Below are 26165 nucleotides of genomic sequence, written 5' to 3'. Positions count from 1 at the left end.
CGGTTGGTGTCGTAGAAGCGTGTGCTATAGAACAGATTGCATTAGCCTCTCGGTACCAGCTACTTCTGTCTCTTTCAAGGTTCTTGTTTTGCTTTGTTTTATTTCAACGCATATGCTCAGAGAACTCCTAATACGATAAGCCTGGCATTGAAAGGACACGTAGCAAAGGCTATTTTAGAATTATGAAAAAATACTTGACAAGATAGAGGCCTCCACAGGTAATCAGAACCGGAGAAACAATCAAGATGAGCCTAATATGAATTAGTTTGAGAAAAATCTAATATGCCCAACTTCTAGTTTTCTTTGACTTTTCAAAGTTTATTTTTTAATGAGTTTTTTGGAGAATGAGAGGTAAATTTTGCAAGCACTGTGTGTGAATATGAGAAAGAAAGCTGACAGGTGAAAATTCAAAACAAATAGAATGACTTAATATAATTATTGGTAAAAATAGCCTAGCATTTGTTTTATCCGTTTTTTTCCTGTTTTTGATTTACAAGTTCGTGGGATATGAATAAGTTCCTGAACATTCAGTGCCAGCTTAGCAGGCTCAGATACCCTCCTTTTGCTAAAAGGTGGATCAACATTCGAAAGTCATATGGAAACTTCTACAAGGTAAACCTCCTGCAATCTGTCGGTCGTGCTGCCCTGAATGGTAAATTTGCTCTATTTTGCATGCACATTAAGTTATGATTTACCAGGTGCAGATTTTCAGAGAAATAGGATGTCTGATCAGTAGCTGCTTTTCAGATTCCTGATTAGTTATGTTCAGATTGGCTTAGAAAGGTAAGCCCGTTTTTCTCATTCAACCTGTTACCTGTATTTAAATGGGTTAACTGTGTGACTGTGACCTTCAGTGACAAGTGTTCCTAATTATAGAGTTACTCAGTGTGTGGATTACTTCTGGAACAAATAAACTTTTTATTTTAGAATTGGCTTTGCTTTTTTAAAAATTCATTTAAAATTAATTTACATTACACATACTATATGTTGAATTTTTCGGATAACACTGCACAGCTTATAACGAATGGCAGTCTTCCACCACAGCCCTTACCAGTGCTGGTTCCTGGTCTCCTGAGGCAAATGCTTTCAACCTTTTTTTTTTTTTTTTAACTTATTCCTTTTAATCATATTTACCTTGTTGTATGTGTTTGAGTTGATTCCATCTCATAACGACCCCAAATGAGAGAATAGAACTGCCCTGGGTTTTCATGGCTGTAATCTTCATGGAAGCAGGTCACCAGGTCCTTTTCCTGAGCAGCAGCTGGGTGAGTTTGTAGCATGAACCTTTTCGGTCAGCAGCCAAGCACTTAACTGTTTGTGCCACCAAGGCTTCTTTATATTTACCTGGATAGTCCTAAATTGCATGGTGATACCATTTCTTAAATTTTAGGTTTCAGATACCTGTTGAGTTCCTACACTGGAAGATGAAGATTTAACTGTCTTGAGCCTCCACTCCTGCATGTGCTTCCCTCCCTGTGTCTCTCTAATACAGTTACCTTAGCTTCCTAGTCAACTCACTGTTCGGTGTTCACATTCCTGGACTGTGCAGAGCATTGACAACTTGTCCTCAGATTTCATCATTGGCTCCTTTGTTGGCTGGTTTCATTCATCTCCAGTTAGTCTATAAATCATTTCTCTGTACTCCAAACACTCAGGTAGTCGGTTTTTCTTTTCTCTTTTTCCTTTTGTTCTTGTAGACTTCCTTCCTGGAGCCTTTAATCCTGTTCTGATCTCAACTATTTGTTTTTCACGCTCCTTCTAAAGTTATCTCCCTATGGGATTTCCTTTGCTTGTCTATCATGGTTAGATCCTGTATCATCTTCTTTTTCCCTTTTCTACCTCTTTTTGGTGAAGCATATCCTAAAGAAGTTTCATAGAAAACGGTGCTTTTCCTTAAAAACATGTTTTGTGGGTTTTTTTTTTTCTTTTGTGACTTTTTTGTTTTGTTTTGAATAACATTTTTTAAAAATGAGAAACAGTCACAAAAAAGGAGGGAGAGTTTAATAAATTGTTTTAAAGTAATACCGTTATAACTACCACCCAACTTAACCCCCTTCTTTTTCCTGGAGCTAACCATAATTCATACTTCCATGGCAATTACTTCCTTCTTTTTCTTTATAGCTTTAATATTTATATGTATATTCTAAACCATACAGTTTAGTTTTGCCTGTTTTTGAACTTAATATAAATAGCATCATACTGTATGTATCATTTATTTTGCCTTTTTTTTTTCCTTTAAAATTGCATTTAAGCTTTGTGTTGTGTGGGTAGACGTAGTTCATTCCTTTCCTTGCTGTGTAGACTCCCATGGTACGAATTCTCCACATTTGTTTGTTCACCCTTTGCATGCCCATTTGGGATGGACGTGAGTGTTCGTAGCAGCATTATTCACAGCAGCCAAAGAGAGGACCCAAAGCAAATGTCCATCGCCTGATGAATGGATGAATAAAACTAGGTGTATCCATACAATGGAATAGTATTTAGCACTAAAAAGAAATGTTGATTTGTGTTTTAATATGAATGACCCTTGAAAACATTATGCTGAGTGAAAGAAGCCAGTCTTGAAAAATCATGTGTTACATGATTCTGTTTATATGAAATGTCTAGAATAGGCAGGTCTGTAGAGACAGAAGGTAGATTAGCCATTGCTCAGGGCTGGGAGTTAAGTGGGGTAGGGAAGAAATGGGGAGTGATTCCTAATGAGCGTGGAGTTTCTTTTAGGGGGGATAAAAATGTTCTAAAATTAGGTTGTGATGGTCATACAACCCTGTGAATATACCAAAAACCGTTGAGTTGATCCCTTTAAATGGCTAAATTGTATGACGTGAATTATAGCAATAGAGCTGTTTTTAAAAGCAGAAGGGCAGAATATATAACTAAATGTGAAAATCACAAAAATTAAAACTTCAGAATACCAAACCAAAAACCCATTACCATCGACTCTATTCTGACTCATAGTGACCCTATAGGACAGAGGAGAACTGTCCCATAGGGTTTCCAAGGAACAGCTAGTGGATTCGAACCGCCGACCTTTTGGTTAGCAGCCAAGCTCTTAACCATCACACCAGCAGGGCTCCAAGAAGAGGTTCTAAAACAAAACAAAAAAAAACCATTGCTGTTGAGTTGATTCCAACTCATAATGACCCTATATGACAGAGTAGAACTGTCCATTGGGTTTCCAAGGAGCGGCTGGTAGATTTGAACGACCATTAGGTTAGCAGCCGTAGCTCTTAACCACTGCACCATCAGAGCTAATGGAGGGTAATTTTGGAGAGAGAGAGATCCCCTCCATGTGATACAGCACTCATCAATTATCAATGACTTATCTCATCATTCGGAAACCCTGGTAGCGTAGTGGTTAAGTGCTACGGCCGCTAACCAAAGGGTCAGCAGTTTGAATCCACCAGGCGCTCCTTGGAAATTCTATGGGGCAGTTCTACTCTGTTCTATAGGGTTGCTATGAGTCGGAATCAACTTGACAGCACTGGGTTTGGTTTTTTTTGGTTACCTCATCATTCAGACACTGAGAGTGGACCCAACCAAATGAACCTGGTCCTACTGTGTCCTGTTAAACTTCTAGCAACATCTTATAGATTTCGTGTAACTCCAGTTGAGCAGCCATGCATCAGGAGGTGGCAATTTCTGGTTGACCCTCCTAGTGAATCAGTAGCCACTGATGACCAGCGACTATCCATTAATGTATTAGATATATCCATTATATATATTATACATATAACATGTTAGATATATCCATTAATGTGTTAGAGGTTGTAAAATCTGGCATTCTAATTCTGTCATTCTCTACTTAATAGCTAGAATATTTCTAAAAAGAAAACTTTCCCTCATCTAGTATTTAATTACATGATGGTAATAGGAAAGGCAGGATAAGTGATTCTTTGCTTTTACTAATAAGCAGTCAAAATTAGGAGTTGTTCACTGGCATAATCTAGTGGGTCCCATTACTTTTTGTTCCTTATTTAAACTGACTTGATATGTTTTCATTCCATCTTTGCCCAGTGGAAGCATCTTTCACTATCTTTTCATTTCTCTCATTTCTCTTGTTTTTCTATAAGGTTCTTGTGGTGCCTTTTGATGAAACCCAGACCAAAACCCAGTGCCATCGAGTCGATTCTGACTCATGGTGACCCTATAGGACAGAGTAGAACTGCCCCATAGAGTTTCCAAGGAGCGCCTGGTGGATTTGAACTGCTGACCCTTTGGTTAGCGGCCATAGCCCTTAACCGCTACGCCACCAGGGTTTCCATTTGATGAAAGAAGTCCTTGTTTTAATACAGTTGGATTTTACTCTTGCCATTTATGGTCAGTGCTTTTGTGTCTTAAATGCTTTCTTACCTCAAGATCATATAGGTATTTTCTTTTTTTATCTTCTAAAGCTTTATAGCGTTCCTTTTCACATTTAGGTTGTTAATCTAACTGAGCTGATTTTTTTTTGTATGTGTTTGAAGTAAGAGTTCAATTTCTTCTATATCCAGATGGCCAGTCAATCACTGAAAAGATCATTCTTACGATAAATGTTTTTTCCTTTTTTTATTGTACTTTAAATGAAGATTTACAGAGGAAAATTAGTTTTTCATTAAACAATTAATATACATACTGTGTTGTAACATGGGTTGCCAACCCGTTGGCATGTCAACACTTCCTCTTCTTGACCTTGGATTCCCGTTACCAGCTTTCCTGTCTCCTCCTGCCTTCTCGTCCTTGCCCCTAAGCTGGTGTGCCCATTTAGTCTCTTTTTGTTTGATGGGCCTGTCTAATCTTTGGCTGAAAGATGAACCTTGTAAAAAGGGTGTCCAGGGGCCATACTCTCAGGGTTTCTCCAGTCTCTGTGAGACCAATAAGTCTGGTCTTTTGAGGAAACATCTGCTTTATATTGCAACTCTCCAGATATGTGTGTCTCTAAAGTTCTCCTTGAGCCAATACCATACTGTATTACTTACTAGTTTCATAAGTCTTGATATCTGGTAGAGCAAGGCATTTGGGAAGGGTGTGTTGTGAGCTGGAATTGACTCAACAGCAGTGGGTTTGGGTTTTTTTTTGGTGCTTCTTGAATCTGTGGATTTTTTTTTTTTTTTTTTAATAATTTCTGGAAACTTCTGAGCCATTGCCTCTTCAAATGTTGTCTCTATCATAGTCTTTCCTATCCTCCTAGTTAAATGTGTGGTCGAATTTCTTTCTGTATCACCCATACCTTTTAACCTCTTTTCTATGTTTTCTTTCTGTAATGTCATCTTGATAATTTTTTTCTGATCGCTCTTCCCATTCATTATTTCTTTTACTCTGTTTAATGAACTATTAACCTGCCCATTGAGGTTTATTTTTTTTTTAACTTATTTTGAAGTAACAGAATCACAGAATGTTGTAAAAAGAGTACAAAGAGGTCCCTTGTCCCCTTCATGTAGAACATTGATTTGCCAAAGGTCACACAGCTAGCAAGAGCGGGACTGACACCAAGCAGAATCCATGTCCTCTGACTCACCATACTATATTGTTCAGAAGATTGTGAACCTGTAGTTGTAATTGGGTAAACAAAGGTAATTGGTTACGGCGTAAGAATATTCCAGATGAACACCAGATAGGGAGTGCTATACCTAATGCAGTCTTGGCCTCGATATATTGTACATAGCATGATGAAGTGGTGTCCTAGCACAGGTTGTCAGGTTGTCGTCTACACATACACGTGTGTGTATGTCATGCATATTTGTGTGTGTGTGTATGGTGGCGCAGTGGTTAAGCACTTGGCTGCCAAACTGAAAGGTTGGCTCTTTGAACCCACCAGTGGCTCCTCGGGAGAAAAGACCTGGCAGTCAGCTCACATAGAGAATTCAGCCTAGGAGACCCTAGGGGGCAGTTCTACTCTGTCACATACAGTCGCTGTGACTTGAAATTGACTTGCCAGCACCCGACCACAACGGCGATGTGTGTGTATTGTTTTTTTCCCTTGTCTGAACAGTTTCAGTGAAGCCAGTGTACACTAGCTTTGTGATACTCTTTATATCTAAGAGAATACTAATACAAAAGGCAATTTGAGAATTTTACATTGGTATACATTTTCGTTTTTGCTCTCTGGACTAAGAAGTTTATTTCATTTTATCTTTTGGGTAGTGGTATCTCTTATTCCCAGTTCAGAAAGAAAGGCATAGTAGTGCCCAGTACTTAAGTCGTTAATATCACATGCAAGTAGAAATTTTGCTACAGATAATTCTAAAACAGTTGGAGCAGTACATCAACAGGGGACTGCCAGAAATGCAAGCCGGATTCAGAAGAGGACAGGGAACGAGGGGTATCATTGCTGATTTCAGCTGAAGCCTGACTGAAAACAGACAATACCAGAAAGATGTTTGCCTGTGTTTTATTGACTATGCAAGGCATTCAACTATGTGGATTGTAATAAGTTATTGATAACATTTCGAAGAATGGGAATCCCAGAGCACTTAATTGTGTTCATGCACAACCAAGAGACAGTTGTTCAAACAAAACAAGGCGATACTGTATGGTTTAAAGTCAGGAAGGGTGTGCGTCAGAGTTGTATCCTTTCATCATACTTCGTCTGTATGCTGAACAACTAATCCAAGAAGCAGGACTATATGAAGAATGGGGGATCAGGGCTGGAAGAAGACTTTTTAACAACCTGCAGTATGCAGATAACACAACATTGCTTGCTGAAGGCGAAGAGGACTTGAAGCACTTACTGATGAAGATCAAAGACTACAGCTTTTAGTATGGATTACAACTCAACATAAAACAAAAATCCTCACAACTGGACCAATAAGCAACATCATGATAAATGGAGGAAAGATTGAAGTTGTCAGGGATTTCGTTTTACTTGGATCCACGATCAGCTTCCATGGAAGCTTGTTGTTGTTGTTAGGTGCCATCAAGTTGGTTCCGACTCATAGCGACCCTGTGCACAACAGAACGAAACACTGCCCAGTCCTGAGCCATCCTTACAATCGTTGTTATGCTTGAGCTCATTGTTGGAGCCGCTGTGTCAGTCCACCTCGTTGAGGGTCTTCCTCTTTTCCGCTGACCCTGAACTCTGCCAAGCATGATGTCCTTCTCCAGGGACTGATCCTTCCTGACACCATGTCCAAAGTATGTAAGATGCATTCTCGTCATCCTTGCTTCTAAGGAGCATTCTGGTTGTACTTCTTCCAAGACAGATTTGTTCGTTCTTTTGGCAGTCCATGGTATATTCAATATTTTTCGCCAACACTACATTTCAAAGGTGTCGATTCTTCTTCAGTCTTCCTTATTCATTGTCCAGCTTTCACATGCATATGATGCAATTGAAAATACCATGGCTTGGGTCAGGCGTACTTTAGTCTTCAAGGTGACATCTTTGCCCTTCAACACTTTAAAGAGGTCCTTTGCAGCAGTCAAGAAGCCAAACAATGTAATGCATTGGGTAAATTTACTGCAAAAGACCTCTTTAAAGTGTCAAAAAGCAAAGGTGTCACTTTGAGGACTAAGGTGCGCCTGACCCAAGCCATATTTTCAGTCGCCTCATATGCATGCAGAAACTGGACAATAAATAAGGAAGGCTGAAGAATCAACGCCTTTGAATTATGGTGTTCGCAAAAAATAGAGTATAGCGTGGACTGTCGAAGAATGAACAAACCTGTCTTGGGAGAAGTACAGCCAGAATGCTCCTTAGAAGCAAGGATGGCAAGACTTCTTCTCACATACTTTGGGCATGTTTTCAGGAAGGAGCAGTCCCTGGAGAAGAACATCATGCTTGATAAAGTAGAGGGACATTGAAAAAGACGAAGACCCTCAACAAGATGGATTGATGCAGTTGCTACAATGGGCTCAAGCAGACGGAGCAGGTATTTAAGTTGAAAAATACCATACTGCATCAGTCTGCATTAGCTGTCCCCAGTGCACCTTCTCACTGATTGAGAGTTCACAGCCATCCTGAAAGTTTCATTATCTTTAGTCATCCAAAAAGGCTGTTTTTCAGAGTTTTTGTCTAACGTCAGTGAAGTAAAGTAATACATTGTAGAAGAACACCATGCAAGAGAACTAGCTTGGATTCAAAAGGTAATCTTGAACTGTGATGTCCAGAACAAGGCATTCTCTTTAGTTAACGGTTTGTTAAATTACATAATTCCATAAAAGCTGTAGATGTTTGAGGATTCCATCTATTTTTATTTTCAGCTAAAAGCCTTAAGATCATTTTTTAAAACTCCGAACGTTTGAGCTATTTGCTTCATTTGGCCAAGAGTATTGTCCTTTGCTTAACTTGATTTAGCTGTTAGGGTTAATTTTAGGTGTCTTGTTTTTCCCTGGGACTTATCTTGCAGCTTAGATTATTAAAGGATTATTTACTAAGTTGTGTTTGTCTATTTTTCAGGTTCCTAGAAGCCAAACCAAGCTGACAATAATGCTTGAAAAACTAGGAATGAGTTACGAAGGGAGGCCTCACAGTGGACTGGATGACTCTAAGAACATCGCTCGAATTGCAGTCCGAATGCTTCAGGATGGCTGCGAACTCCGAGTCAACGAGAAAATACAGTCGGGACAGCTCATGAGCGTGTCCTCTTCCTCACCAATAGAGGGCACTCCAGCTCCGCAGATGCCGCATTTTAGAAAATAACATTAGCATTTTTGTAGGTGAATCCTTCATTCTTACTTGAGTTACTACCAAGAGGTAGCAGATGAGTACTCATTGAATTAGTCCTGCAGTGCCAAATGCAAGCGCCTTAACATTTAACATTTAAGATCTTATCGCAGTTACAGATGTGGCTCATTATATATATGTACGTGAACAGATTTTGTGGGGACAGCGTTTTGAATTCTTTGTCACCAACAGTTTTGATATGAGCAATATTTGTTACACAGTACCAGTTCCTGCTTAGAACTGAATTTTATAATTTAAGGTATCCAGGATGTATTCCTATTAGTTTTAAAATGCAAAGTTTTATTGGCTCTCCCCTTGACTGTTACGTCTTATTGATGTTGAAATATACATCTCTATATTAACATGATTGGATCAAGTCATGTCTTAAAATGCAGACAAGATCCGAAGGCAGGCCTTATCTAGCCTATGGCTTTTAAGAATATCATAGTCCCTTTGATTTTTGAAGCTTTTATGTGATATTCAGCTATATGTGGTGAATTTCATAAAGTACTTGGTATGTATACCTGCCTACGTTTCTTTTCAACTCCTAAAATTGAAGACTGGTGACACTTTATAGGGCCTGGTTAATAATTCAGTTACTCATGAATTTAATGAAAAGTCAGAAGAAAATTTAAAGGACTGTGATAGGGGCTATAGTGGTGCAGTGGTGAAGTGCTTGGCTGCGAACCAAAAGTTCAGCAGTTTGAACCCAGCAGCCGTTCCGCGAGCTGAAGATGTGGCATCTGCTTCCATAAAGATTACAGCCTTGGAAACCCTATAGGGCGGTTCCACTCTGTCCTGTAGGATCGCTGTGAGCCGAGTCGACTTGACGGCAGCAGATTTTTTAATAATAGCTTGAACTTTTTAATACACAGATGAATCAGTGGATTTTTTTGGACTTGTTTTGTTTTGTTCTACTCCCTCTTGTTACTTACATCTGCCCTTAATTCTTAAATCTAAGAGACCATGCCTTAAAACAGACTTAAAATTAAGGGTCACCATTTAATTTTACATTTGTGTTCAACATTGTGAGTGCGGTTAATAAGTCAAATAATGCTTTCTACCATAGCTTACCTTTTGATTATTAAGAATAAAGGTAGTCTTGGTCATCAGTGGAGTTAGTCGGTAAATGTTTGCTTTACCTGATTTCACACAGTGAGTGACCGGTACCTTGACTAGTCAATTCTTGGCTAAGTCCAGAAAACACATGTGTTTACAGAGCTTGATGAAGTAAAACACTTCTTATCTAGAAGCCAGAAATCCGTATTTTCAGAGTGGAATTTTCATCTGTAGTTTTCGTGGAACAAATTCATTGACATTGCTTACTTTTTTTATAATTGCGATGCTACTTTATTTTAATGATATATATATATTATAATCAGATGACTCACATAGGGGTTTTCTAACACTGATACATAGGAGAATAGTCGGAAAGTAGACATTTTACTTGGCATGAGAACTCTGTGTGGTACTGGAGGGTTTCTGACATGAATGGATGAATGCCTGCCTTGGGTCAGTAGTCACAGAATCTGCATAATAAAGAATAATGTGTGTAACAGAAGGCACAAGAGTATGTACTGTTCTTAGAAAAACTGATACGGATTATATTAAACCAATGAAAATCTAGGTATTTGAGATGAATACAGTAATCTCTTGACAGCAGGAGAGGGATATATGCTCAGATTTTTGTGAATCCCAAATAGTACTATATAACGTACTGTAAAGTATTACTGAATATTTTTAAAATCTTCAAGTCTTTAGTGAGCTAGTGTGTGAGGGCAGAGGAGCAGAGAATAAGCCAGTCACTGTGGAAAAGTAGCTGACAGGCCAAGCAGGCACACTCCTTAGGTGATTTTCGCACACAGCCACCTTGTGGTATGATTCGATTTCATGCCTTAGCACAGTCGTAGTTACCTGTTACTAGCTTCCAGAGTTGTCCATCAGTACGTCACTAGTTGAAACTGTGATTGTAAAATCAGAGAACAGCCAGGAAATACTGCATTGACCTCCTCCTTCCTGTTTTGTATCGTTTTGAAGTCCAGCTGCTAATTCCTTTGTCTAGAAAACCCTGTGGAGCAATTCTCCTCTGCACACATGGGATCACCTTGAGTTGGAGTCCACTCATCGGTAACCAACAAGTTTTCTCTTTGCCAAGTACTGACAAGTTCATTTTGTATTTCTATTTAAGGCCCTAAACATTATAAGCTCTCCAAACCCATTGGCTCAACCAAGTATTTTATCTGGTGATGCTTTATTCTTCTAACTCATTTTCAATCACTCCGTGAGTCTCTGCCATCCCCCCCAATTTGCCTTGGGATTTTGCTGAGACCATTCAGGACTGTTGCAATGTGACAATCTTGAACATCAGGAGTACCGCTCTCTGCTCTGATTTTCATTGTGTTTTATTGCTTTTATGATGTATAGTACAAATTTTTACAAGGGTAATGCTTAAGAGACAAATGCCATTCTAATACAGTAAAACCTGCGAAAGCCGGAACCTACGTAAGGTGGAAACCTGTCAGAGAAGGAAAACTCAAGTATTTTCTACTAAAATGAGCAAAGCGATGGAAAAGTTCTAAGACTGTACCCTGTAAAAGGGAGAAAACTTGCGAGACTTGAAAAAACAAGGCAGTCTTGTCGACTTTCAGCTCTCACGGGTTTCACTGTATTCTAATCAAGACAGTGTTAGTAGTATTTTATTCTTGTTAATTTTTATAAAACACTGTTTTTCTTAATCATCAGCTGTATTAATACCCTTTTTTTTCCTGCTTTTCACTCATGCTGACATACTGTGGTTCTGCTATATTGCACATCCACAGCCTGGAGAGCCAATGTGATATATACCAGAGTACTACATTTTGTTCTTTTTTTGGCTTGTGCTCTTTTAGGGAAAATATTTAAAACATTTGCTATGAAAATTTTTTTTTCTTCAGTGTCTTTTTTGCCGAGAGATAGGCCTGTTATTTAACCAGCCGTAGGGACAGGTTTCTGTCTGGATTGAAGGGAAAAACCATAGGAGTCACTAATATGCTGCTGATTAAAAGCAAGTTGGTGTCTTTGAAGACTATCTTAAGTTGTCATTTTTGTTTTTAAGATGGGACCCGTTTACTTGCTCTCTTTAATACACCATCCTGAACATTACCCCAAAAATGATCATTCAAGACAGAATGATGTGGAGGAAAGGGTAAGAAAGTGGGGGGAAAAAAAAACCTGTTGCCGTCAAGTTGATTCTAACTCTTAGCAACCCTATAGGACAAAGTAGAACTGCCCCATAGGGTTTCCAAGGAATACTGGTAGACCAAAACTGCCAACCATTTGGTTAGCAGCCGAGCTCTTAGCCACTGTGCCAGCAGGGCTGGGAGAGAGAAAATTACTGGGGAGGGGAGGAAACACGGATAGTCAAGATAATGCATGTTTGGCCTACGCTGTAGGTGGGACCACCAAAGAAACTACCTGCCTCCTCTATGAACATGACTGTATGCGTTATAAAAGGCTGGCAGGATATACTGTATTTCGAAGGAAGATGTTTCCAAGCTACTGTGGAGAAACACAAGGGACAGTGACTTCTTTAATTCCAACAGTGTGTGATAAAATGTTTTGCGCGTAGTTGAATCCAGTGTAAATAAATGAATGGCAGCATTAAATATTTTTTTGTTAGAAGCTTCCTCTCTACCATTAACCTGTATTTCAAATATCTTCTTCCCCCCACAAAGCTGCCAGAGCCCATAAATGAGTTAGTCTAGAGCAGGAGTCTGTAAGCTGTGACCTGTGGTCCAGATCTAGCCTGCTGCCTGCTTTGGTATGGCCTGTGAGCTAAAGGAAATTTTTACATTTTTAAATGTTGAGAAAAATAAAAAATACTTAATGATGTGCTAATTATGTGGAATTAAATTTCACTTCCCATAAAGTTTCATCAGAACATGGCCACCACGCTCGTTTGTTTACACATTAACTCATGGTTTCTTCCACCTCTTAACACCAGGTCCTTTGATTATTTTCTAGTCTCATCCTCATCTCAGTCTTTGTTTTCATGCTGGCCACACAAAACCAAAAAGCCAAACCCGTTGCTGTCGAGTCAATTCCAACTCGTGACCCTATAACGACCCTGTAGGACAAAGTAGAACTGCCCCATAGGGTTTCCAAGGCTGTAATTTTTCTGAAAGCAGACTCCCACATCATTCTCCCGTGGAATGATTGGTGGGTTTGCACCACGAACTTTTTGTTTAGCAGCCGAGCGCTTTAACCACTTGCCACCAGGGCTCCTGGCCACACAGACTGTTGCTAAAATTTAACTAACTCTTTTCCTGTATAGCGTGCTCATAAAAATCTACTTAATGTTGCTTTGTATGTTGATCTCAGAAACCTTCATATTTCTCATGGGGCAAAGCTCAGCTGTCCTTTGGCATTTAAGACCCTCTGCATCTGATTTTTAACTACCTTCCAAATTCTATAGCAGCCATATGCTCTGAGCTAATCAGTGTTCCCTTACCACCATACATGCATCTTACCTGCACCACCCTACTTCTGTCCCCAGCAAATTAGCCTATTAATTGTGTTCTCTTCATTCTGGTTTTAAAGACCTGCTATGATTCCAGCCCCCTGGTTCCCTGTCCACCTTGGCCTTTGGCAATAACTCCCTCTATTTGCTCATTGTACTTTTGTTATACTCATTGGACCATTAATTTGTGCTACACAGATTCATCTTTGTCTCAGTGTTTTTTTTTTTTCTGTTTCCCCAATGTGATTATGAATTTTTTCAAGTTTTTACATGTTGTATCTCCAGAACTAAAACACAGTGGATGCTTGGTTAAAAATGCTTTGGCCTTTGCCATCAAGTTGATTCTGACTCAGCAACCCTCTAGGACAGAGTAGAACTGCCCTCATAGGGTTTCCAAGGCTGTAATCTTTATAGAAGCAGACTGCCATGTCTTTCCCTGGCAGAGCAGCTAGTGGCTTGGAACGGCCGACCTCTGGTTGGCAGCCAAGCACTTAACCACTACCACCAGGGCTCTTTTAGAAATGCTTAGGGTAGATAAAATATATTCTATAAGGTCAGTACCTTTTCCTGAAATTGCAAAGGGTAGGGAGTGTCTTAACTATGACAAAGAAGGCATTGCTGCCTGGGCTGGTGATGATGCACCATAAATATGTTTTTAGAGATTATTTGACTCATTTACAGAAGTACTTAATTCTTGTCTATGCTTGGATTAACCTCTAGGTGCCCGAGACAGCAAAAAAATGTTAAAGCTTTTCTTTCTAGTTGTTCAGTCTATGCATTACTGATAGGAAACCTGCTGCAAACATCTTTGGCCTTGAGGAAGATCATTGCTCACCTTTCCTTCTAGAGCAGTGATGTCTTAGGGTTCTCTAGAGAATAGAACCCAGTAAGCTATCTCCATTTCTTTCTGTCTGTGTCTGTCTCTCATCTATCTACCTACCTACATACCTACCTATCTGATTTTAAAGAACTGACTTGTGAATGTGGGGGCTGACAAGTCCAAAATGACAGACTGGGGATCCCTGCAGTCTTGTGTTCCAGAATCCTAGGTCAGGCAATGGGAAAAGTGGAGGCGTTCTAGAAAGATGTTTATAGTCTGGAGGCAGAATACTTCCTAGGGAAACTCTTAAATCCTTCACCTGGTTAGGCGAGGCCTGTCTGCATTATGGAGGGTAATCTGCTTTGCTTAAGGTCAACTGATGTAACATCGTCTGGGCTGGTGTTTGACCGAACAGCTGGGAGCCATAGCCTAGCCAAGTTGACACATAAAATTAACCATCAAGTAATTTTCTCTGTTTGCTTAAGTACTCTCTAATAGTTTTAAAAAGTAGTTTAAAAAACTAGCACATTTAAAACTATTCATAAGTTTAAATATTGGCAGAGAACATAATTTCCAGTATAGAGCAAATATTGACATTTTAATACAAAACTTTCATCACTCAAATACATTCATTGGAATCTAAATAGCATAGAAATTTGATACCATTGTCCGTATAAAAATACATAAAGATATTTAAAAGTTTACATCTTTTTACTTTTCCCCAAAAGATTTTATCCTAATGTAATACAGCAGCATCTTAGCATACTGCATAAGTGGGTCCAAAAAAAATTGTGAAAATAGGTCATGTTATTGCAAAAAATATATATATATATGTTTCTATTGGTACTGTCACGTCAAACACAAAGATGGTGAAATTTTTGTTGTACAAACTGGCCATTCACTAAACTAAGAATGTTCCCGCTGATCACGAGGCAATCACTCTCCAACCACCACCACCTGCCGTTCCATAGAAGATTAGAACTCTCAGCTTTAGAAAATAAGGGGCTGGGCTGCAGGACAGGGGCCAATTCCATTAGATCTGATTTTTGTATTCTTGGAGTTTGTTGTCATAGAATTTTGCTAAATACTTTTATGCCTGAAAGTTATTAATCATGTTTTCATAAAAAGTATATAAACTGGAATTTTTGAATTTATTCATTGTGATCTTAAGACTGTGTTAAATTTCTCCTATACTGAGTTATTGAATTTTTTTTACATAATTGATAAAAATATATATTAAAATTTTTATACTTATTGGATAAAATGTAAAACTTTGGGAAATGTTATCTTAGTGAGATTAATTTTTTCCAATTTGTGTATCCTAATGTATCTTTGGTAAAATGTGGCATTGCTAGAATTCAGCATCAATTCTATTTCAGTATTTCATTTGTAAGTGCTGAAAATGGCCCCTAAATAAATATACGTACTTTAAATATATTTTTATCAAATCTTGAAGCGGTAGATTTAATCATTCAATATTTGGTAAATGTCTTCCATATAATGAAATCAAGTCAAATATCCGTCATTTCATCATCAAGTAACCAAATCAGACTTCTTTCCCAACAGCAAAAGTCTGAATGAAAAACTCAAATGTTTGTGTTAATGAATTTTGGAGAATAGTTTTAAAATTATTAAGAAATAAATTACAGAAGCTACTAAAGTCACTCAGGATTTAAAATTATGTAGATTTAATGTAATTATCATAATTTAAAAACAGGATACTATGCTGTTTCTCATTTAACTTGTAACAAATCTGTAGCTAAAATGGTAAATTATTTTGGAAGCAAATAGTTTGATAAAAGGCAAAATATTCTTTGAATAAAGGTGTGTGTATATACTAAACTAAGGTGTTAGGATTTTGGTAAAATTTGAAATGAAATTAAATGGCATTAATTTTATTAGATATGATTAAGCTTTTCCTATAAAATGGCATATGTTGCTAAAAACTGTCTAGTAAGAATCTAATTTTTTGTTAATAAGTGATAGAGAATATTAATGATTTCACAAGACTAAATAAATTGAGATTTGACTTTATTTAGAAATGTTAAAAAGTGACACCAAGTAGTCTGTTGAATCAAAGTAAAAAGTTTTATGGAAGGGAAGACACAGTTTAAACTGTGGATATGTAGAGTCCAAAGTGAACTATGTACTCCAAGGAGTTACAGATATCAAGGCAATATTTATATTGTTAAACCTGGAACTAACAACAATATTTTGTTGCCTTATTAGTGATTTGTAAAAGTTAAAGGCAGATAACAAAAGCGGGGGGCCTTATGGTGACTGGTGAACACAACATATGTGGGTTTACATGACTGGTCTTTGGTATTAGTTATCACTTGGTGATCTTCGTGCTTCGTTGATTGGTTACCACTTGGTGATGTGTGTGCTTTGTTCATTGGTTATCACTTGGTGACTATAGGGGGTGTACAGAGTGATTACAAAGCAATCACAGGATGTTCTATTTTTTGCTAACATAGCTTTATTGTACAGTGTGGTTCTTGCCGGTGGCTTGTACAGCTTGCTTACAAAGAAAACATTTCCTTAGATACCAGCTTAAGTCTTGTTTAAAGGTTAACTTCTTAAAGTAGGGCATGTTTTTTCAAAAAGGGGTTTGAGTTCATGCCCAGAGGCAGCCATCCTTAAGTCATGTGCTCATAAGATTTAAATTTTAGCATGCTCTCTCATTCCCCCCTTTTGATCAAGAATTTTAATGAAAATTGATCACTCTTGCATTAGTTTAGGGTATCATTTTTAGGGTGTGATGTTGGTCAATTTTATGACATTGTTGTTAGGTGCTGTCAAGTCGATTCTGACTCATAGCAACCCAGTGTACAACAGAATGAAACACTGCTCAGTCCTGTGTCATCTTCACAGTCACTGTCATGTTTGAGCCTATTGTTGCAACCACTGCAACAGTGATCATTCTGGCCTTAGGAACCCACAAAGGAGTAATCCTTTTTCAGCGAGGACAAGATATTAAAGCTTTTGTTTAATTGGGGTTTTGAGCTGACCAAATTTGGGGGAACAACTTGACATAACTAAAATAGGTCCTTCTAACTTCCCGTTCTTACAATGACGTTATATATTAGACACATGATTTAAAGCTCCTCTCCCAATCCCATAGGAAAATTGTTGGTTCTCATAAAAATCCTATAGTGAAAGAATCAAGAGGGAAATGGGTATTCCTCCAAGCCCTCTTACCAGTTTATGATATCCCTGAGTTTAAAAGTGCCATCCATAACCTATCAGCTACCATGGAGGAGATAGCTAATGACATTGGTGATGGAATGGCAGCCCAACAAAAGTCTTTAAACTCCCCGGTCAAAGTTATGCTAGATAATAAAATAGCTCTTGATTTTATCCTGGCCCAACAAGGAGGAGTCTGTACCATCACTAACACCTCCTGCTGCACTTGGATAAATACATCAGGAGACATTAAAAAAAAGACATTAGATACACCAAAAGGCTGCTTGGCTCCATGTGTTCCCTATACCTGATTGTTTCTTAATATCTTCAGTTAGTTACCTAATGGAGCAAAATCTTTGATTCACTGTTATACTCACTGATTTGTTGGTACTTATCATAGTCGTCTTTATTCTAGGAATAATTAAATGCTATATGAGATGTGGAAACCCTGGCGGCATAGCGAGTAAGTGCTACAGCTACTAACCAAAAGCTTGACAGTTCGAATCTGGCAGGCACTCCTTGGAAGCTCTATGGGGCAGTTCTACTCCGGCCTGTAGGGTCACGATGAGTCAGAATCGACTCAGTGGCAATGGGTAAACAAACCAAGACCAAAGTAAAAGATTTAACATCAGAATTTTTCCCTATATAGTTTGATCCTCTACATAGGAACACATGTCTGCAAGGGGCACATATCGCCCTTGTTCTAGTTCGAGTAAAGGGAAAAGAATAGTCCAGTTTGCTTTTTTAAGCCATTTTTTTTTTAGTAAGGGAGTCATTACAAATAGACAAGCTTTTGAATTGTGATTTTTTTTTTTTTTAAAAGGCAGGAGCAAATTGGAGCCTCTGAATCCTGATAATTATAAAAATCTATTAAAGCAGTATAATACCTGTTGTTGACAAAAGGGATAGGACATCTGTCACCATAAATGACACCAAGATGGGTGAATACATGGGCGAGATAAAAGCAAGGCACTGAGGGAGAAACGGGAGTTACAGGGATGCCATAACCTGTTGCAGATGGCTCGGCTGGCGATGGCACTGACATTGATAGTGCCAGTAGGTATGAGGTTATAGTTGAACATGGGCAACGCTAATGGATTAGAATTATCTTGGACATTTGTGGAGAAGGGTGACCGATCCAGCACTCAGGTTACTGGCACTTGCCCCCGACTGGGTAAGTTTAACAAAGGCATTTTCGTGCCAAGCGTCAATGGAAATTATGACTATAAGAAGAAGATATTTTGGGAAAAGCTTCATAGTATAATATATAAGAGCAAAAAGCATACATTTCATAGTGACTCTGAAATAGACTCCTTCAGTTATTGGCATATATGAGGATACAATACTTGAAAGAAGAAAAAGGATAATAGTTCTAGTATTAAAGGCAAATAATTGAGTGCTTCTATGAATTTTTTTTTTTTATGACTACGTGTACCAGGGCGGCTGTAAAGCAACAGGAGTGAGTGTAATTATTATCAATCAATAAAGTCTAACTTATAAAGCGGCTCTAAAGTCCATGATTATCAAGCAAAAGGCAACAGTATTTTGTGTTACCAGGTAATAAGACCTGTTTTATGTACTGCGTCAATTACTACAAGGAAGCTAAGCCAGAAAACACGGCCTAAAAAAAAAAAAGGTGTCTTTAACTTTGATTTTTACGAAGTCTTGTTCTGTGATCTTGAGAGAATCTGTCCGTCTCAGACACAGTCATCTGCTTCTGGCCCCCAGGACACTGGAATTTGAGTCCTTTGGTCAGTTGGAAAGTCCAGGTAGGGGCTGCAGATTTCTAATTGGGAGAGATGAATCAAAGTTTTGACTCTCTAATTTAGTGGCACAAGGATTACTGAGAAGGACCAGATATGGCCCCTTCTATCGAGGCTCGAGAGAATATTTTAATTGGTATCTCTTCCAGTATACGTACTCTCTTGGGGCAATGTTAAGCAGATTTTGGGATTCTTTTTTAGGTTGTCAAAGGCTCCTTTAAAACCTGTGAAAAATATTCCTTAGAGTATTGGATTAAAGATGCATAATATTTTAGTAATTCTGGTTGAACAATGTAGTCAGTATAACTAATACAAGGGAGGGCCATGGATTTTTTGGTCACTATTTCATTTCATAGGGGGTGAGTTTATGAGATCTAGAGGTGTGGACCTCAGGTTCAAAAGAACTAGGGAAAAACTTTGCTCCAAGCTGATCAAGGTGTCAAGGTGAAGACATTTCTATAAAAAGGGAGCTATCTGAATAATTTGTCACCTAGAGTCTGCAATGTATAAACTTGTTTCTCAAAGGATATTTAAGTATCAACAAGAAAGCTTAAAATATGTCTATATCTTGGCACAACAGAATGCATTAAAATATTTTAAGTATATCATCTCATTTCTGTGACTATTGTTTTGTCTCTAGTAATCACATTGTTCATGGTTGCTTTAATGTCGAACAATTCAATGTTGTAGCAAAGTTAACCTTATTAGCCTTTAATTTTGTGTCTTAGATATGTCATTTTCTGAGATAGAACCTGAGTCTTGATTTTCATATGTTATTAAATCTTTTAATTTCAAATTGTCTTTAGATTTGTAGTCCACCTTACTGCTTTCCAAATATGCTTTTACCATATTCATGGCTTCTTAGTTTTTTATTTAACTATATATTATCTTTATTTACATAGACCTTTTTTATTTTAAACCTTGTTTTTGTGGTCTCGGTCTCCTTTAAGTCTTTCTCTCTCAAAAAAACTAGTCGTTTTTCCTTTCTTGCTTTTCAGAACATGCTAAAAGTTTTAATTTAGTTCTTAAGGTAGTTAAGTGTTTTCAGTGAATCAGCAAAGTGGAACTTACCTGTAAAAATGTTTACGGTTAACCAAAACCAGTTTTTTTTTTTTTAAGTGAAAGACTTGATGGAAATTAACTTCAAAATAATGTAAAGCCAAAAAAAACTTTAAAATAAAAACTTACAGGTGAAAATGTCTTTAAACTTAATCAACCTTATTTTAAAAGAGCTTCTTGAGACATAATACTAAATAGTCAGGATATACTAAAAATATACTAAGATTATCAAGTCTTTAAATATCTGAGTAATAATGGGAAAAAAAAAAAAAAACCTCCATAGGTAAACAATGAATTCCTTAGTTAAAGTCCTTGGCTTTGAAGGTACTAGATTTAAAACAAACAAAGCTGAGACCAAGTTAGCAATTGAAATAATAAAATTATAACATAAGATTGTGTGCTTCTTGTTTGGTACCAGGCAAACATTACTTCTTTTGACAACGTGCTTTATGTAATTTATAATACATTAAATAAACCCTTTTTAGTACTTTTTATAAAACAGAAACAAATCTTTTGTGGCTTTCTATAAAGTTTTAAAAATGACAGGAGTTTATCCTAAGTTACTGAAGAACAATACTTCAGTGATTTAACCAAAGATCTGAAAGGTAAAAACTTAAGTTTTTTCCTAAAGCCAAGTGGCATAAACTTTTAGTCAAGGGCATAAAAGTTAACATAAACTTAAAGACACAGAACTGTTTATTAGGCAGATTACATAGAATAAACAGTAAACTAAGGAGCCAAGACTATTAAAATTGAGCAAATTTAGGATTTTAACATATTTCATAGCTTTTCAGATTCAGGGATTTATTTTGAACCTTTCCCTCCAAGGCAGATTTAACAAAGAACAATGTTAACTTTTTAACTCAGTAATCAAAAATATTTTGTTAACAGTGAAAAACTTAATTCATTGCTATTTTACATTAAAGCTTTTAAAAATTTTCATAAATGAACCTACTAACTTTTAGTTGTAACAAATAAGAACTTTTAATTATATCAAATAAATTCTTTTTAATAAACCTTTTGAATTTTTTTGTTCTTGTTACATATCCCTTATGGTACAATCTGTAAGTGGCAAAAATGAGCATGTTTATTATTAAACTTAAATATCAGTATATCTTTTTTCTGTGGCATAAAAAGCAAAAACCTATAAATTTTGATTATCATAAATATTAGTTCAATATTAGTAAATTACCTAAAAATCTTGAAAACTAAGCATATATATTCTTTGTCTTAAAAGGGCTTTTAATTGGTTGAGTAGGGTACTTTTTTTTTTTTAACTTGCTCTTTTTCTGGAACTGTCTAAGATGTTCATTACCAAGAAAAGAATAGGTTAATTTTAATTCATTTATATATGATTAAGTTGGATTATGTATTTTGAAAAACCAGAGATAAATTTTTTCTTTTGCTTTGCATTGAGTGTTTTCAGAAAGCTATAATTCGGGAGTCTAAATTTTCTTAGCCCTGTGAGCCTACGATGCAGTTCCATCCTATATGGTTGCTATGAGTCGGAATTGACTCAACGGCAAAGTTTTTTTTTGGGGGGGAGGGTGAGCCTTCTATTGTCATCCCGGAATTAATAAAAAATTCTTTTCCTTAAAGCACATTTTATATCTAGCTTAAGTTACTTAAACAGGTTTGTTTTTATGATTGACAAACAAAAGCTATTGTCAGAATGAATTTATCAATTCTTGGGAATATTAAGACTGCTTAATTTATATAAGCATTTATGTATCATTAAACTAATCAGAGTAAGAGCTTTGAAGAAATACTGTGATTTAATAATACCATCTAGAGGTAGGAGATTTTGTCATAACACTATCTCCTGTATGTTTTTATAGGATGCTTTAGAAAAACAATTTAGAGTTACTTGTCCTTTTTTAAGGCTTTGTTATACAATTAAACAATTTATCTTTTTTAGTGCACTTTTCAAATTGATTTATAGCAGTTTTTCAAAGTAGTTATTAGAAGCTCAGCTATCATATGGACTAGTGGAAACAAATTTGGGAGTCCAGTTTGATAAGCTTGTATAAGGATTTTAAATTCCTTGGTAAACTTGTAAGGGCTTTCACGCAGCTTTGTAAAGTCTTTCACAATGCTTAGTAGCTCTAAGCATGTTTAGGGGGCAAAAGTAATATGGGGAGGCTCTTCAGCTTCTGTACTGAGACAAATTTTAAAGGGCATTTCAGACAGAGGTTCCAAAGTACAGCCAGCAAAAGAGTAGAGGGCATAGGACCAGGATTTTGGCACTGTAATCCTTTGTTTTGCCTAGTTAATTTAGATACAGTGCCCTGCAAGGAGGCAATTTGTTATCTAGCTGTCTTTTAGAAGCCTCTAGATATCAATCGTTTTCCTAATTTACTGTGCAGAGAGATTAACTTAGAAAGTTTAAAAGGTCCCCATATTGGCCACTGAAATTGTCCCTGGTTAGGTGATGCCAGCTATTTAAGAACAAGCATATTATGCTTGTTCACAAAACTCGTCAGGAGTTGTCACCTCCTCCTGCAAATTGGAATTACCCATTTGCAAATTGGGATCAAAAACAAATGCATGCACTTAAAAGATGAGTCCAAACTTTAATGGGCTGAGACCTTTGACTTTTCTGAGATCAGATCAGAGTCTTGTCAGGGACTCACCACTAGATGTCAGCCTGACCAAACCTAATCTGGCAAGAACTCATCAAAAAAAAAGTTTAGAATGTGAACCGAAAGCTAAGGTGCAGATGGAGAGAAAGGACAGACAAAAGACAGCCAACAATAAGTCGCTAATAACTCAAGGAAGTGGAGCTCAGTTCAAGAGGCCACACACCTATCTGCAGTCCCCTGAAATCCAGGGAAGCAGAGAGTTCAAGGGACTCATGCTGGACCAGAACCCAGTTCCTCAATCTTCCAGGGACTGCCACCTCTGGGGTACCTTCGAATCCCACTTCTGACACCAATAAATGCCAAATAGTAACACTAAGTACTCTTGAATCAAAGCAAAGAGCTTTATTGAAGGCAAGACACAATTTAAACTGGGGATATGCAGAGTCCACAAAGTGAACTATGCAGTCCAAGGAGTTACAGGTAATACTTATATTGTTAAATCAGGAACTAACAATATTCTGATTGGCTTATTAGTGATTGGTAAAAGTCAAAGGCAGGTTAACAAAAGCAGGGGCTTTACAGTGATTGGTGAACACAACATGTGGATTTACATGATTGGCTTAAAGAGTCTTTGTTGATTAGTTACTATTTGATGATCTGTGTCCTTTGTTTAGTTACCACTTGGTATATGTGTGTTTTTTTGATTAGTCACTACTTGGTGACTATAGGGGGTTTACAGAGTAGCTACAAAGCAAGGACAAGAAATTATTTTCCGCTTACATAGCTTTCTTGTACAATGTGGTTCCCAGGAGTAGCTTGCATAGCTTGTTACAAAGAAAACATTTCCTTAGATATCAAATTAAGCCTTAATTAAATTTAACTTAGAGTAGAGCAGCCTTTTTCAAAATGGGGTTTGAGTTCAGGCCCAGGGGCAGACATCCCTTAGTCAAGTCAGTTGCCCCTAAGATTTAAATTTTAGGGTGCTCTATCTCAGGATAAACATTTTGTGATATGATAATAAAAAGTTTTATCTGCAGGTTTTATTCAGTGCATTGTGAAAATTTTGATAGTTTTGAAAAATATTCCAAATTACAATGAAACTAATGAGCACAACTAAACTATTCTTGTTTTGACTGTTCAAAGTTACTTTCCTTTCTAGTCAATGAAAAAATTACTTAAAAGTTGTTTGTAGCATTCAATATTTCTTATAGATGCTTGTTGCTTTGCTGATGGGACCTCCATCAAGAGTGATATATTTCTCCCCGGACACCCTTATAGCTCAGCAATAAAGTCACTCCTGAGGTTCACCCTTTAGCCAAAGATTCGATAGACCCATAAAACAAAACAAGACTAAATAGGCACACCAGCCCGGGGGCAAGGACAAGAAGGCAGAAGGGGACAGGAAAGGTGGTATTGGGGAACACAAGGTCGAGAAGGGGAGAGTGTTGACATGTCGTGGAGTTGGCAACCAATGTCACAAAACAATGTGTATTGTTTAATGAGAAACTAGTTTGCTCTGTAAACCTTCATCTAAAGTACATAAAAAAAAGGGAGGGGTGATGTGTTTTTTCCTTGGTAGGAACTTGGGATTGGAAGAAGCCAATTTGTTATCATTATTCCAAATTTAGTCCACATCCAAATTTTTGACATCCTAATGAGTCCCCAAATACCCCGTTTCTAAATCTACCTTACCATAAATATAAAAAACACCTGCCTTGGAGTCAATTCGAACTCGATTTCATGTACCACCCAGGGACTACTAACAGAAATATAGGACTGGGAAAGTCAGGAAGCCTTAAGGACCTAGGCTGTCTTGAATCATTAAAGGAGGCCTCCCTTTCTGTACCCTGTGCACCTAACATCTGTGTCACTCAGGGACTCCTAAAGGTTAATGCCCCGGGGCACTAAGGCCTAGAATGAGCTGGGAGGGTGAGTGATGTGCCTTGTTTTGTAAAGTGGAAGAAACTGTGGATCACAGGAGTTTTTTTTTTTTCTTTCTTTCAGGTTGCTGAGTTTGAGAAAAGGAAGTAGATGAAACGTGAGAAAGTGGAGGAAGCTTCCTTTGAAATCACCCTTGCTCAGGGACCCTTTGAAGGTTTTGAGGTACGCCATATGAAGACGTCTGGTCTAATGCGTTGAAAATTTCTGTCTTTAATTCTGCAGGTTCATAAAATGTTTTTACCATTGGTCTTGTAGAATGCTTTTTTTGTGTGTGTACACATTTGATAAAGGTTCTTATTTAGGACTTCCTTAGTGAGCACAGAGAAAACTGGATTAAAGTTTTGTAGGGGGCAGGGGTGTAAAACAAACTAACCTGCCCCTCTTCCTCACGGATGTCATAAAAGCTTATCCATCAACCAGCCAACACCAAGCCTTTTGAGTTCCTTTTATCTGATAATGTCAAGAACACCTGGGTTAGCATTGTTCCCACCTCGGTCTAGTGCTTGTTCAGTCCTGGGCTGTGTTGAAATTGCACACATACTAGGTGCAGTGTTGTGAAACAGTTTTCCGTGAGGACATCTGAAACACAACCACTTACTCTGCTGAGTGTTTGGGTGATTACACCGCTCTCCTGTTAGCTGGCCTGAAAAGTATGGGGAGCCCCTCAGGGAACAGCGGCTGTGACTTTTGTTCATTCTGTGTGTATAGTGAGAGAACATGGGAATGCCAAAGAATAACTTCATTATGAGAATTCAGGAAATTCAGGAAAGACAGGTAAAACATAATGAATAAACCTCAAGTCATAAAATTAACATTAAATCCTACATTGCTTACTTCAGGCAGCTTCCATGTGGTCTACAGATTAGAAATTTGGGAGGAGAGAAAAAAGGGGAGTTTTAAAAAACTGCAAGTACAGAAGTTCCGACGTAAGTTAAAAGTTTTGCTCAAATAGACGGATTAATGGTGTGTGGTAAGAATCTTTTGCGGTCTGTGAGATACCACAGTTCTTTATTCTCGGGAAAGACTGTGATTACATTCAAATGCCGCACTTTACTACATTTTTTACGGCCCTGCTAAGTGAACTCATTTATTCCCAGACTGTATTTGAGTGTCAGGTTAGGGGAGAAAATTTACTACTACTGTTCAAAGTAGAGGGAACGAGAATAAGATAAGCATTAGGAATTTCTCAAGGCTAAGCGAAATCTCTGTACAAAGAAGAGGAAGAAGTTGGGACTGTATAACCAGGAAGCCTCATCACGGTGTTTGTGTTTCCCTAGCTGTGTTCTTGGTCCTCTCCTCACTTCACTTTTTTATCTATCACCTCTCTGCAGATGTTTCCTAAAATCAACATCTTTTGCCCTGACCTCTCTTTTGAGCTCCAGAAGTTCACCTCTGCCAGCTTACTGGATAGTTCATAGATGTTACCATCATCTTAAACTCAATATATTGAATAAAAGTCATGGTTACTCCCTCCCACCCTCCCATCCTCCCACACCTGTAGCCTAGGCTTCTGGCACCTGAGTCTGGGAGCACCTCACAATTCTCACATTCAGTCACCAAGCTTGTTATTCTTTGCCCACATTGCTTCTCATAACTGTTCTCTCCTTTCCATTCTGATTGCCATTGCTTTAGCCCCTGCCGTTTCTTCTCTGACCTGCTAAAAATACTTCCTGCT

At 37.7% G+C, this 26165-nt stretch overlaps 1 protein-coding gene across 3 annotated transcripts in view; it reads left to right on the top strand.

Annotated features, from left to right (window-relative positions):
• ERI1 (exoribonuclease 1) overlaps positions 1 to 25910 on the top strand; it is a 49124-nt gene extending 23214 nt beyond the window's left edge. Inside the window, exons 6-8 of one of the 3 annotated variants that reach the window (XR_007514995.1) lie at positions 498 to 612; positions 7725 to 7847; positions 8375 to 8463. Coding sequence is in view for 2 of the 3 variants with exons in the window: in XM_049866867.1 (XP_049722824.1) it covers positions 498 to 612; positions 8375 to 8617 (358 nt within the window). In the remaining variant the exon portion in view is untranslated. Of the gene's footprint in view, positions 1 to 497; positions 613 to 7724; positions 7848 to 8374; positions 15620 to 24553 lie in introns of those variants that run through there. The other 2 variants (XM_049866867.1, XM_049866866.1) reach the window with 2 other exon arrangements.
• Positions 25911 to 26165: the final 255 nt, after the last annotated feature.

The sequence above is a fragment of the Elephas maximus genome, chromosome 22 (assembly GCF_024166365.1).
Source record: "Elephas maximus indicus isolate mEleMax1 chromosome 22, mEleMax1 primary haplotype, whole genome shotgun sequence".
Lineage (NCBI taxonomy): Eukaryota > Metazoa > Chordata > Mammalia > Proboscidea > Elephantidae > Elephas > Elephas maximus.
Note: the sequence above shows the minus strand (reverse complement) of the source record. Positions and strands in the feature narration are given on the sequence as shown.